This window comes from Elephantulus edwardii, unplaced genomic scaffold, assembly GCF_000299155.1.
Source record: "Elephantulus edwardii isolate Elephantulus edwardi_28Jun2011 unplaced genomic scaffold, EleEdw1.0 scaffold00028, whole genome shotgun sequence".
Taxonomy (NCBI): Eukaryota; Metazoa; Chordata; class Mammalia; order Macroscelidea; family Macroscelididae; genus Elephantulus; species Elephantulus edwardii.
In genome coordinates, this window is record NW_006399778.1 from 18,587,680 (window position 1) to 18,601,677 (window position 13,998).

The following is a 13,998-nucleotide window of genomic DNA, read 5'->3' on the forward strand; positions in this document are numbered from 1 at the left end:
CCACTGTGAGTGCTCTGAGCTGGGCCCTGTGGGGCAGGAAGGGTTGTAAGAGGCCTGGGCAACACTGTGCCCTCCTCAGCTGTTTCCCAGACTAGATGGACAGGGCATGGACCCTCTCCCCCCAAGACTGACTGCAAGTGGGTGCTATACCAAGTATCCACACACCAGCCCACCCCCTCCCATCACCACCTCAGTATTAACCCCTGCCTAGGACTGCTGCCCATTCCTTCCCCCCTCAGGCTGTATTATTTTTCTCTGTCTGCAGGGAGTTCTGTTTTGGGGGGACCCAGTGCAGGCCAACTCTGAGGTGGACATAGTGAGCCAACCCCAATCAGGAGAGCTTTGTGACTTCAGAAAAGTCTCTTATTCTCTCTATGTGTTCATAGGCCTCAGGAACAAGCTGGGAAAATCAGCGTCTTTATTGTTTGTAGAGAAGGTAGAAGGAGGCCAGTTTACCTGGGAAAGCCATTCTGAGGGGGATACTTCTCCCTCTTCCCCACCAAGGAACACAGATCCAAGGGGCCATAGCCACTACCCACCCTGTGAACAAGAGGGGTCAACCCAAGCAGCCTCCCTCTGAGAGTTCCCCACTCCCACACCTCCTCTGTGCCCACCTTGAGGGTCCTCAGTGGCTACCCTGAACCCCAGGTGGGGGCCAGCCCTGCTCTCTGCCTCCAGGCAGCATCATGGGCCAAGGCCTGGTGGATCAGTCTGCTTTGGCTTCAGATAGACTCAGTCCTCTTTGAGGCCGCTCAGGAAGGGACTGTGCTCCGGGGCTGGGCAACTGTGGACTGCGGAGGCTGTCTGGATGCTGACACAGGAGGACTCTGGGATGGCAAATCCTGAGAGGGTGGGGAAAGAGGACATGCCTGACTCCCGACCCACCTCCTGGGAGATGCCTCCAGTAATCCGGGGCTCTGGGCACTTCCTCTCATGCCAGGGCCTATGGACACGGCCTGATTGGGCCAAGGTGGGGTGAGGGGTGCTGCTCAGTCTCGCCCCTCTCAGGGACCCAGAGGACAACCCAGGCCTGGCTAGAGGTAAAAGTTAACTCCCTCTATCCCTCCCCCCGAGCCGCAGTCCCCCTTGAACTGAAGCGGGTCCAGTGTCTGGGGGTACTTGGGATTGGTACCCACCTGTATCTGGCAGAGGTGGAACAGAGTGCGGGTGCCTGCCAGGCACCAGAGCTCGCCCAGAAGGGAGACAAGGATGCTCACTAAGTCCAGCCAGCGGCCCACGGTCAGCAGCAGCACGAAGAGGCCACCCATGCGCACCAGCACCGTCTGTACCTGGCTCTGCATGCCGGGGTGCTGCCGCTGCTCCTCTGGGGGCACACATCATGGACACCGTCACCGCCCACCACATCCCGGGGCTCCACCTGAGGTCCAGCTGGGCTATCGACCTGGACCTCCCTGTGTCCCATCCGTCCCCCTCGCCCCCTGCAGCTCTCCTGCTTCCTCTTTACCTCACCCCACTCTCTGGGCACCTGTACTTCTGCCCCCCAGGACTCTGCTCCCTGTACTGGTCCCCCTGCTCACCCATTCCTTCTGCCGTCCAACTACCTGAGGACAGCAGTGCCCAGATTCAGGGACACCTTGACTTCTCTCTTTCCCAAACACCCACTCTCTTTGCAGAATATACCACCTCCCTATCCAACCCCCAGTACACCTGGTCACTTCCATTGCTCACTCCAGTTTGAGCCCCTCTACCTCTCACCATGTCTACTGAGGCAGCCCCCTCCAAGCTCCCAGCTTCCATTCCTGACCCCACACTCCTTTGTCTGTTGAGTGACCTTTTGAAGACAACTGAATGGAATCAGTTCTCTGCTTTAAGTCCCCAGGGCTTCTCCTGCACTTGGAGGAACCCCCCATTCTTCCATTCACCTCAGGAGGCAGAGCCCCTGCTCCTCTCCCCTCACTTCTGGCTCGCTCACCCTTACTCTTGACCCTTGAGCCCCCCTGGCATTCTTCCTTTCATTGAGCATGTCAAACTTACTCCCACCTCAGTGCCTTTGCACATGCTATTCTCTCTTTGGGGATTGCTATTCCTCGGCTCTCACTATCCTCCTGTGCCCAGTCTGCAGCCAGTGGGCCCTGCCTAGAGCCCGGATCCAGCTCCATCACTCTGCTTCTTAACACTCTGCATGGGCTTATCACATCGCTTTGTGGGGGTCTGAGATTCGGTTTCCATACTTCTGGCTAGCCACACCCATTCCCCTGATTCTTGGGGTAACAGCCACGCTCAATTATTTTTAGTTGTTTCATGCCACCATGCTTTCTTTTCACTTCTTGACCAAAAGGATAGGGCATATGCAGTTCCTTCTACCCACATGCCCTTCCCTTCCCTCCTCTCTTAAGGAACTCCTATTTAACCTTCAAAGCCTCATCCAAAGGATCCCACTTCACACTGCACGTTCTCTGAGCTTCCCTGTGTGGCTTTTACCACTGCACTGATGCTCTGAGATAGCAGGCATGGGTCTGACTGTGTGTGGTACCCCAGTGCCAGGCACTGCTCAGCAGGTCAGACAAGGAAATGAACAGTGCCCGGACCCTGCCCCCTGAGTCCTCACCCTGCATGTAGATGACCAGTAACGTGTAGCAGATGGTGAGCGGGGTCCAGAAGCGCACAGCCTCTGAGGTGGTCAGGAAGTCCCGGTTGATGAGGGCCACGGCAGCCAGGTCACCCACAGCAAAGGCCAAGGCCAATGCCCGGCCCAGGAACCCGGGGAGGTCTTGTGCACGAACCAGCAGAGTCAGGCACACCCCGCAGTAGTTCTGGCTGCTGTGCAGCTCGAACAGGCGGTAGATGTGGCGGCAGAGGCGCCGGGCTCCTGAGCTAAGCAGTGCGGCCAGCCCGAGGGCCAGTAGCAGGTTCAGCGAGCGGTGAGGGGCGCCCTCCTGCAGGAAGCTCAGGCCACAGGTCAGCCCACAGCCCAGGGAGTACTGGCACAGCAGGAAGAGCTGCAGCCTCTCTGTGTCCCGAGAGCCCTGGGTGGGGAAGAGACAGAAGAGGCTTCAGGACTGGTGCTCAGGTCACCCCTGAAGGTGCCAGGAGGAAGAGGACTGCCAGAAGCACCCTCCACTTTACAGAAGGCTAAAGGGACACACACAATGCACTAGGGCCTGTAGGAACCACCTCTCTACACTTCATTGCAATCCTATCACTTTGAGCTCATCTCCTTGCTGAAGGGTGCTGGTCTAGCCTGCTCTGCCCCCTGCTGGTGGATGCCCACAGACAAACAATGCAACCTCTATCTCTGACCCTGGGTTTTCCCAGCTGTGAAATGGGATCACAGAATGTGGTTTTGAGGATTAAATTGAGGTGATAGACTCAACTCATCAAGCACCAAAACAAATAAAAAAAACAATCCAAACTGAGCTAATTTCAATGCATAATGACCCTGCAAGACAGACAGAACAGGCCCCTGGGGTTTCCAAGGCTGAAATCTTCATGGAAGCCCATCTTTCTCCTGTGGAGTGGCCGTTGGTTCAAATTGTGAACCTTTCACCTAGTAACCAGGCACTTTAGGCACTGTGACACCAGGGATACTTGGATTTAGACCAGTGCCCAGCATTTGAGAATTCTTTTTTTTTAAGTGACATCTTTTTTTTTAAATTTATTATTAATTTCAATGAAAATTTACAGAGACTTTGGATTTCCATTCATTCATTGTTGCACTTTTCTCCCCTCCCAACCCTCCCTCCTAGTACACTACCGTCTTGGAAAAGTAAAAGAAAAATTCTTTCATTGTTTTACAATCCCTCCCCCCAGGTCCACTCCACTATGCAGCTTTCGCTCTGGATTCCTGTCATGACAAAAATACCTAATCACATATCCCTTTTAAACGGTTTTCTCCCTCATCTGTTTCAATGCAGTATACATTATTTAACCCATCTTTCTCAGTCTCCCCCCAACCCCAATATCAGTCCTGTTTCACAACAGTGGCACTATGCAGTATTTGTCCTTTTGTGACTGAGATACTTCCCTCAGCATAATGTCTTCCAGAGTCACCCATGTTTAATAATATTGCTTGATCTCCTTGTTTTTCAGTGCAGCATAGTATTCCGTTGTGTCAATATACCACAGCTTCTCTATCCATTCGTTTGTGGATGGGCACTTAGGCTGTTTCCAACTCCTTGCTATTGTGAACAAAGCCGCGATATACATGGGTGTGCATATATCTGCTTGGATGTCAGTGATGGTCTCTTTGGGGTATATTCCCAGTAGTGGAAAATGGTATCTCTATTTACAACTTTTTGAGACAGTGCCATACTGCCTTCCACAGTGGTTGCACCATTTTACACTCCCACCAACAGTGAATAAAGGTTCCAGTTTCTCCACAACCTTGCCAGCATTTGTTGCTTGCTGTTCTGTTTAATTTTGCTATTCTGACTGGGGTGAGATGATATCTCATAGTTGTTTTGAGCATTTGAGAATTAACACACAGGAGTTGTCACTGTTACTTTCTTGGGTCTGATTGTAGCTATCAGAGTGGAGATTTCGGAAAATAAAGAACCCAGGAGCCCAGTTGAAGCTTCTATTCACAATCCCGCAGACAGATTGTTGTTACTGTTAGGCTCCATCAAGCCAAGTACAACTCATAACAACCCTGTGAATAACAGATCTGAACCCTGGCCTATCCTGTGCCAGCCCCATCATCTCTGACACACTTGAGCCCACTGCTGCAGTCACCAGGTCAATCCATCTCGTTGAGTCTTCCTTTCTTTTGCTGTCCCTCTACCTTTCTAAACGTGATGTCCCTCTCCAAGGAATAGCCTCTCTCAGCAACATGCCCAAAGTATGAGAGACACAGCTGCACCATCTTTGCCTCTAAGGAGCACTCTGGCTGCACTTTCTCCAAGACATATCTGTTCTTTTGGCAGTCCTTGAGATATTCAGTCCCCTTCTCTCACACCACAACTCAAAAGGCATTGATTCTTCTGTCAGCCTTTTTCATTGTCCAGTTCCCAGATGCACAGTAAGTGACTGAAAAGACCATGGCCTGAATCAGGTGTATCTTAGTTCTCAAACTGACATCATTGCTCCTCAGTACTTTGTAGTAGTCCTGACAGTGGACTTGCCTAATGCAATAAGTCTCCTAATATCGTGACTGCTGGAATCAAGAGTGTTGACTGTGGATTCAAGTAAGGTGAAATCGTTGACAGCAATCTTTTCACCATCTATCATGATATTGCTTATAGGCCTGGTGGTAAGCATCTTTATATTCTTAATATTGAGATGCATTTCATATTAAAGGCTGCAGTCCCTGATCCTCTGAAGCAAGCATTTCAAGTCCTCCTCACTTCCAGCGAGCTAAACTGTGTCATCTGCATAGCACAGGTTGATGAGTCTTCCTCTGATCCTGATGCCACATTCTTCTTCAGACAAGAGGGTGATGGAAAACCTGGACCCACCTCCCGTGTTTCAGAGATTCCAACCAATTCATTCTGGCTCAACCACTGCTGAGAGTTTGCATTTCCTCCCAGACATATGGAGCCAGACCCTATATGTTAACAGGAATCACCTGTCATCTGTAAGGGTCACCTGAGAAGCCAGTTACACTGTCACTTCTGATTCAGTGTATTTGGGTAGAAAGACAAATTCTCAGCAGAGAGTTGAACATGAATGAACCAGTTCCAAGCACTGTGAGTACAAAGGCTCCGAACCCAGGACTGACACCCTCCCTGTCTCTCTGCACCGTTCTGGGGTTGGGTGGGTGGTCTCACCTTGGCCAGCGACATCAGGGTAGAGAGAGCTCGGAGGGAGAACTCGAGCACCACAAGGGCGGCCACCCGCGTCCTCACGATGGTCAGGATCAAGGCCAGCCCCACCAGATGCACTGCCTCCAGGGCCCACTGGGTCCGCAGCCGCTCCTTTTCAGGCTGCCGCCTCTCAGGATCTCTATAGGATCAGAGTGGGTGAGCAGAAGTTCTAGCGCTGAGCCTGGTGCCCCTGCCATGCTCTCCAAGAGGGAGACGAGACCACAGACCTGCCCTCAGGTGCCAGGACCAGAGCGTAGGTCCCAAGGGCCTGGCTGTGAGCCGAGAGTGTCTGACAGGTGGGTACTCACCTGACACAGCCCACAAAGAAGTAAACTTTCAGGAGACTGCTCAGGACCGAGACTCCGCAGGCCCCGATGAGGCCTGAGTGGTGAGAAGGAGACAGGCGGAGGTGTGGTGTGTGGGGTTGGGGAGGAGGCAGTCGGGGGGGGGGGGCGCCCACGTGTACCACACAGAGCAGGTGTCGGCTGGGGTGGGGCTGGGAGGAAAGGCTCACCTTGCAGGAGAGAGTCCAGGAGGCTGGAGCCCCACTCGAGGGAGGGGAAGCCAGGGAGCCAGGAGGGGAGGGCCAGCAGTGAGAACATGGCGGCTGGGATCCAGCCCCTGACTCCGGCCCCTGTGCAGGGACAGACCAACGTCACTGGGCAAAGGTATCAGTGCAAGAGAGGAGGGGCCTGAGAGGCCAAAGGCCCCTTGGGAGGGAGGACGTCCCCACGGGAGGGGAGAGAGAGAGAGAGGAGAGGTCAGTGCTCTTAACTCTTTCAGAATAGGGTGGCCGGTAGGCAGGTTCCTGGTCCAAGGGTAAGAGGTGTTGGGGCCAGTTCCTGCTGGAAGGACTGGCTCTGGGACTGGCCTCTGGCCCTAGAGTCAACACCTCCCCTACAGCTGTAGGTGCACAATGCCTTCCAGACACCCCAGACTTCCTCTTAAGTTGGAGTTCTGCTCTCTCTTAGCCAGAAGTGTGGGATCCACCCTCTCAGCCCAAGGTTTGAAAGACGAGCTATATCCCACACAGCCCGATGTATGTAGGCTCTAGCTCCACATAGCTTGATATCTGAGCGGGTGTCTTATTCTTCCATAGCCTGAGGTGGTGTGGTGGGCTTAGCGCAATCCTAACAGCCAGGCTCTGCTCTTTCAGTTGAAGTGTGGGAGTCTACCTGGACCTCAGCCTGGGCTGCAGTTCTGCCTTCTCACAGAGGGATTTGAGGGTAGATCCTCCTGAGGCAGGAAAGTTGGATTCATTTTTCTCAAATTCAACTCTGGGCCTTCTTCCTCTCTGAGACTTAACAGCAACCCACCTACCTTTCTCCATATCTATTCAAGTAATTATGATGAAAAATGTGGCATCAGGATCTCTGGGTGGGAGGAAGACTCACCAACAACCTGCATTGTGCAGATGATATAGCCTTGCTTGCTGAAATTGAGGAGGATCTGAAGCTCTTGCTGCAGAAGATCAAAGACTAAAGCCTTACATCTCAACGTCAAGAAAACAGAAATCACCACCACTGGACCAATAGGCAACATCATGAGAGATGGAGAAAAGATTGAAATTGTTAACTATTTCATCTTACTTGGATCCACAGTCAACACCCTTGGTGATAGCAGATAGCAGTCAGGAAATCAGGAGATATATTGCTTTGGGCAAATTGGCTGTCGGAGACCTCTCTAAATTACTGAGGAACAACAAGGTCAGGTTGAGGACTAAGGTGCATCTGATTCAGGCCATAGTCTTTTCAATCACTATGTATCTGAGACCTGGACAACAAATAAGGATGACAGAAAAAGAATTGATGCCTTTCAGCTGTGGTGTTGGAAAAGAGTACTAAATATCCCATGGACTGCCAAAAAAAAAAAAAAAAAACACAAATAGATACGTCTTGGAGAGGGTGCAGCCAGAATGCTTCTTGGAGTCAAGGATGATAAAACTTCATCTCACATACTTTGGACATGTTGCTAGAAGAGGCTGTTCCTTGGAGAAGGACATCATGCTTGGAATGGCGGAGGGCCAGTGAAAGAAAGACCCTTGCTGAGATGTATCAACACTGTAACTGCAGCAACGGGCTCAAGTGTGTCAGAGAAGAGGAGGCTGGCACAGGATAGGACAGGGTTCATAGGGTCTCCACACACACAGCTCTAGGGCCACCTAACAACCTTGACATTCCTCCCAGTGTCCACTAGGTGGCGGACCTCAACTGGGTCAGATGTGGTGGCATGCTGCGCGCGCACACACACCCCACCCCCCCCAATCCCTTTCCAGACAGAACAGAGAGAGTTTAGGGATGGGGCGATGGAGACTGCCAGCAAAGAGAGTCATTAGAGTAAACAAAACAAAATCTTTATTGGTTTGGAGTGTGCAAGACAGGGTGAAGAGGAGGAGGAGCTGATGGGGAGCAGCTCTTGGCAGAACCAGGGTGTGGTGAACGGCATCAGGCTGCCAGACCCTGGGCCAGTTCCACCCTTTCCACAATCTCATTTCTGCACAAAGGTCGGTGCAGGGCCTTAAGACGAGTGCACAAGGGAGTGTGGCTGGAGTTCAGAGCCCCAGAACAAGAATACCTAGCTAATCTACTCACCTTGAGTAAGTCATTTCCCTTCTTGGGGCCTCAGTCTCCTCATCTGAATAATGGGTATCAACTAGAGCTTCTTTTAGGAATTGTCAAGAGGATATGTGCAAATGCCCATACAGAGCTGGAAACCTAGGAGTCCCTCAATAAAAGTCTCAGGTGAGGTGCCCTGGCCTCCCTGTGTACCTCCAGACCTTCCACATGGACAGTGATCCCCGAGGCCCCCATGGTCGGGCATGGTGATGCCCATCTCAAGGGCACAGGTTCACAGCCAGCCAAGTTCCACTCTTGCTTCTACCACTTCAAAACTGTATAGCTTTGCCATATGTTCAGCCTCTCTCAGCCTCTGGTTCTTTATTGGTAAATGAAGGCTCCTTCTATTTCATACTGGTTAGGATGGGAAGCAACACAATAAGTAGGGAGCCCTGGTGGCCTGGTGTTTAAGCACTCATCTATGAACAGAAATGTTGGCATCTGTTCAAACCCACCAGCTATTTGGTAGGAGAAAGACATTGGCAGTCTACTTCCACAAAGGTTTCAGCCTCAGAGATCCACAGGGCAGATTTCACTCTGCCCTATGAGCTGGAACTTAACTGGACAGCATGGGCTTTCATACTATTTGGAAATCTCTAGGTGGTTCAAAGAAAGGTTCAAAGGTGCTTGTCTGCTAACTGAAAGGCTGTAGGTTTGAGTCCATCCAGAGGCTCCTTGGAAGAAAGGCCTGGTGATCTGGTTATGGAAAATGAGCCATTGAAAATGCTGAGAAGCAAGGTTTTACTCGGATACACGTGGGGTCACCAGGAGGTGGGGCACACTTGCTGGCAACCAGTCTGGCTTGTTTTTTTTAAAGATGAGGCGAGTTGATGCAGGTCAGTCACTCTCTGTTAGGCCCCATGCCCTGAGCAGTTAACAGGACAGTGCATAAAGCTCTGGGATGAGTTAGCCCTGTCCAGAGAGAACCTTCTGAAGGACCAGCAGTGGTGATTTGGGACAGATGCTCTGCTGGTGGCAGTGCTGTGAGCTGGGGTTGGTCTGAACAGGGCTGTCCACACGGGGGGGGCTGGCCCCCTGCAACAGGAGGTGATTGTTCCAGGTGAGAAACTGTCAGTGCCGGCAAGTGCTGGGTGGGACTAGGTGCCCTGGCCGGCCAGCTTTCGGAGCTCGTCCCAGAAGAGCATGCTGAGGATGGTGTGGGGGCCCAGCCGCAGGTAGGCAGGGCCCAGACCTTTGTACAGTGCTAGGGGACCCTCCTGCTGCCAGATCTTCACCAAGCAGTCGGCGAGGCCCCTGTACAGCTGGCCCTGGGGGAGAACATAGCAGGTGTCACAACAGGTGCACCCCTCCCTGGGTGTGTCTGCATGTACCAGGTGAGCACCAAGCAATCATCTGGGCTGTACAACAAGAAAAGGGTCCCCTCATAGAGGATCGCCTCAGGCCCGCACCAGGGGCTTGGTGAGATAGGAGCACATCAGTGTGCATCACCCCTGACTAGTCCGCAGCAGGAACCTCTGACCAGGCACAGCTTGCAGCACCGGACGTCAGGGCTCCACGTGGACCGGGGCTGTGAGGCTGGCAGGGCCACAGGAAGGTCGTGGGTTCGGGTGGGATCCCCCTGCTACGTCCTCTACTTACCAGCTGGGTAGCCTCAGCCCAGCACTCGATCTCTTTGGGCCTCAGTTTGCTCATCAAGGAAAGTGGGGATTGTGTGATAAGAATGGAGTAAGATTCAGATGTGAAAGTGATTCACATGGGCAGGATACACCGGTGCTCAGCAAACAAACCAAACTAATTACTGTGTTGCACACACGCGTGTGGATGTGTGCATGTTCTCTCTGGCTCCCCACATCCCTCTCATCCCATCCAGCTCACCCGGCCAGCTCCATCCACGGGCTGATTGTACAGCCTTGTGCTGACCACGTCGAAAGGTGTCATGACTGCGACCACGGCGACACTGCTGATCATGCCCCCGGCCAGGGCCACCAGCCAGCTGTCCTCCGGGAGCCACTGTGGGGATGACATGAGCTGCTGACCGTCCTCCAGCCACATAATAGTCTCTCCAACCCCCAAGGCATGGGGGCTGGAAGAACTGGGGAACAGCTCAGGGGACCAGACAGGGCCCTCCAGCCATTCTGCACCCCAACTCCAACCCCCAAACTTCTTCACATCTTCAGAGTTCACTGCTGGCCCCAGTATTCCTGGACCCAAGGGCTGGGGCCATCATCTTAAGGTCACAGTCAGGGCCTTTGGCTTTATCCAGCTATCATTATCCCCTTGAATTTCCTGTGTAAAGATTCAGCTGGGGACTTGGGAATGGGATGAGGGTCCAGATAGATGTGGAGAAAGGAGGCAGGTCCTCCCAACTCATTATGTGTCTCTGTGAGTGACACAGGTATCCCTAATTCCTCACCTGTCTCTCCTGTACCCAGGTCTTGGAGGAAGCGAAGGTGGCCAGCTGGGCAGCCGAACCCACCATGACACGGGGCACAGCCCCACCCACGCCCCTCCACAGTCCAACCAGGCCCTGCTGCCGCCAGATGGTCTCCAAGGCGCCGAGGACACTCTGTGGGAAGAGGGCATGGGTCACTGGACAGCCCTGTCCAGTCTTGGAGCCCAGCCAGCCCAGCCCAGGGGTCTCACCTGGTGATGGTGCTGGTGTCCTACGGCCATGGTGGCCACTGTCTGGGCCTGCAGCTGTGTCTTGACCTGGAAGAGTCATGGGGACAGAGAATTTTGGAGTTGGAGACTTAAGAAAGGTGTGTGTGTGTTGAGAGTACCCCTTCTAGGCCCGTCAAACCTGTGAAAGAGTCACACCTGAGCTGGGGTGGGGGCAGGTGGAATACAGCTGAGGAGAAGGGCAGGAGTGAGCCTGACTGTGCACCTCAGTGTGACCTGGGAAAGCCATTTAACTTTCTTTGTGCCTCAGTTTCCTCACCCTGGAGGCGTGTTCTGAGGAGTGCATGAGACAGGGTGTCCAGTGCCCAGGCCTATGCCTGGAACTTGGGGGTCTTTGCTCAGCAGAAGTTTTTACTGTGAACTTGGACAGGACCACACAGAACGAAAGGCAATGATGCTGGAATCTGAGTCATCACGCTTCCTGCTACCCTGGCTGCCCAAATGGGGCAGGGCCCTGGGAGAGGGAGGCTCAGCGCAAGGTGCTATGGGCCAAGGGGGCAGATTCAAGACCTGGGCTGGAATGTTCCCCTGCACCGCCAAGCCCAGCTGGTCTCAACCTGCCCTCATTCATCAGCTATGCTCAGTGCTGGAGGCTGCAGGGGCCCTGGAAGGAGCTGGGTCTGGGGGTGGGGGTGGATGGGGCAGGATACTCACCAGGTAAGCAGGGCTCCCCACGAAGGCTCCCAGTGCCCCTGCTATGGCCCCTGCCACCACAGTGCCTCCGGGCTGCTGGGCTAAGCCTGCCTGACATGCCAGGCTGTAGCAGTAGAAGCGGACACCGTTCATGAGGCCCTGGTAGAGCAGGCCGGCGCCCAGCCCCTTCTGCAGGCCCCACAGCCCATCAGCACGAGCCACCGCGAACATAGAGGCCACAAAGCCACGGTAGGGCCTTGGGTAGGTGCCCCGGGCCCGCAGCTCCCCCTGCAGCTGCAGCCGTGTCTTGACCACCTCCAAGGGGTTGGTGAAGACACAGGCCAGACAACAGGCTGAGGCGCCCAACACCAGGTCCACAGCAGGGGGCACCGTCTCCATGGCCTCTCGGCCGGGGGCCGGCTGTGCCCGGGTCAGGGGCATGGGCTCCGGGCTTGGGGAGTCGGCGTTTAGGCTATTTTCATTCCCGTATGGGGTCCAGGCCGGAGAACCGGAAGCCCATGTCTGGAGGGCAGAGGTCATGGTGGGACAGGCGCACAGCTGACCTAGTCCCGGGTCTAACTCTGGAGTCCACCTGCTCTGCACGGCCCGCCCCCTGGCGACTGGGACACGCCCCCACCAGTTCTGACCAATCACGGCAGCCTCTGATCCCACACCTCTCAGTGAGGCGGGGCCTGGACCCTGGGATCTGGGGTAAAGGTTACCTGGTGCCTGAGGGGCAGTGGGGGGTGGGGAGGAGCCTACATTGGCCCCGAGCCCTTCCTCCTGAGCTCCCTTTGGTCTGGGGTGAAATGGGGGTGCCTCTGCTCCTCCGCAGGTTTAGCCAGTCCTGTCTCAGAGCGCAGTCCCTCCCCACCCACCCTATCACGGTCAAGGTCTAGTTACCTAGCTTCCCTGTCCAGTTCAATCTTCCAGTCCAGCTCCCAATATCCGGTTCCACCGAGTGCAGAAGCAGAGGTAGAGACTGGCTTCGGAGCCCCAGAAACTGATTTTAAATCTTAAGGACTATTAGGTGTGACCTTGGACTGGTCATTTCCTCTGAGCCTGTGTCTCCCTCACTTGTAAGTGGGGTATGTTGCTGTTCCTAGACGCAGTAGACATGATAAAGACTTAAAATGGGAACAGCGTTACCTACTTCACAAGATTCCCTGGTGGCTTAGAGAAGTGTGGAGAGCTGAACGTGGTCCCATCCTCGCCCCAGTAGGGACCCTGGGTCTCCAAAAGTTACTTTCATCAGCCCCTAAGTAATGCCTTGTTCTCTAGGTCTGCACCTCCTCCTGGTAGACACCAGGAGGGACTGTGGCTCCCCAAAGGTGTGGCTGATACGGAAGGAGAGGGGTACCTTGGACTAGGGCTTGGGAAGAAAGGCACTCCCACCCAAGCACTTCTGTCAGGGTCTGCTCTGTGCCCCCATCTTCATCATGGTCACTCCTGCCAGGGCCCCCTGGATGACCTAAATCTGGATGTGGGGAGCTCTGCCTCAGTGGTAGCACCTCTTTACTTCCACATGGTCATTCAAGAAAAGGCCTTCATGCTCCCCTGGTCCAGTGGCCAGGTTTGTTGGCTGGGTAGTCCCTGGAGGTAGCAGCTCAGCCAAAGACCCTGGGCATACAGCTTGGACTCTGCTGAGTCTATCTCAAGAGTGGCTGGCACCCTCCCCAACCAGAGTGGAGAGGTAAGCAGCTGGCTGGCCTTGCTCTGTCCTTCCCTGAGATGTGTCCTAGGATGGGGAGTGGATGACCCAGCAAGCAGGATAAGCACTGAGTTACTTGTGGTGAAAAGATGTAAACTGTCCACTACAGGTCGGTAAGAAAGCACAGGTACACCTGTGTGAGGGAAGCCAACTATCAAATTTAATAATAGTAGACCAAATGCTGTATCTGGAAATGAGGGAAGCTTAATACAAGCTGAAGGTCACCTTGTGGTACTGGGGTGTTCCCTAGGAGACAACATTGTTCTTAGTTTGTGTCAACTGAATCCCTCCCTCTTGAGATTAGCATAAAGAAGAACTTGGCCTTATCTGTAAAAGACTTCACCATTATCCTTTGTTTTTGTTTTGTACTTCCTTGTGATTTTACTTTGTTCACCTTCCCAGTGCCCCTGCTATGGCCCCTGCCACCGCAGTGCCTCCCGGCTGGGCTAAGCCACTGGTGTTATCTGGTGGATAAGGTGGTGGTTTCTCTTTCTTTTTTTTGAGCAGACACCAGGAACCGAAAGGGACTTCGCTCAGGGTAAGTGAAACTTTTGGGAAAATTAAAAACAGAGTCATGAGAGAATCTTCACTCCTTGGAAGTTAAGGATTGTTTGTTGTTGTTATGTGCCGTCCAGTC

At 53.6% G+C, this 13,998-nt stretch overlaps 2 protein-coding genes across 2 annotated transcripts; both read right to left on the reverse strand.

The window, feature by feature from the left end:
- Nucleotides 1-752: 752 nt before the first annotated feature.
- TMEM82 (transmembrane protein 82) lies at nucleotides 753-6,364 on the reverse strand. The gene is made up of 6 exons (XM_006883701.1): nucleotides 6,277-6,364; nucleotides 6,071-6,143; nucleotides 5,727-5,901; nucleotides 2,570-2,987; nucleotides 1,137-1,324; nucleotides 753-842 (listed from the first exon to the last, which is right to left on the reverse strand). Exons 1-6 carry the CDS (start codon nucleotides 6,362-6,364, stop codon nucleotides 753-755), a joined length of 1,032 nt encoding a protein of 343 aa, XP_006883763.1.
- A 3,110-nt stretch (nucleotides 6,365-9,474) lies between these two features.
- On the reverse strand, nucleotides 9,475-12,049 carry SLC25A34 (solute carrier family 25, member 34). The gene is made up of 5 exons (XM_006883702.1): nucleotides 11,672-12,049; nucleotides 10,982-11,047; nucleotides 10,752-10,904; nucleotides 10,214-10,348; nucleotides 9,475-9,645 (listed from the first exon to the last, which is right to left on the reverse strand). Exons 1-5 carry the CDS (start codon nucleotides 12,047-12,049, stop codon nucleotides 9,475-9,477), a joined length of 903 nt encoding a protein of 300 aa, XP_006883764.1.
- Nucleotides 12,050-13,998: the final 1,949 nt, after the last annotated feature.

Coding starts and splice junctions, on each gene's coding strand:
- TMEM82 (XM_006883701.1), bottom strand. CDS start 6,364: ATGTTCTCACTGCTGGCCCTCCCCTCCTGGCTCCCTGGCTTCCCCTCC. Junction 5,902..6,070: donor TTCTTTGTGGGCTGTGTCAG/GTGAGTACCCAC, acceptor CTGATCCTATAG/AGATCCTGAGAGGCGGCAGC. Junction 2,988..5,726: donor CCCTGATGTCGCTGGCCAAG/GTGAGACCACCC, acceptor TTCCCCACCCAG/GGCTCTCGGGACACAGAGAG.
- SLC25A34 (XM_006883702.1), bottom strand. CDS start 12,049: ATGGAGACGGTGCCCCCTGCTGTGGACCTGGTGTTGGGCGCCTCAGCC. Junction 10,905..10,981: donor GACACCAGCACCATCACCAG/GTGAGACCCCTG, acceptor CTCTTCCCACAG/AGTGTCCTCGGCGCCTTGGA. Junction 10,349..10,751: donor CCTGGGTACAGGAGAGACAG/GTGAGGAATTAG, acceptor TCATCCCCACAG/TGGCTCCCGGAGGACAGCTG.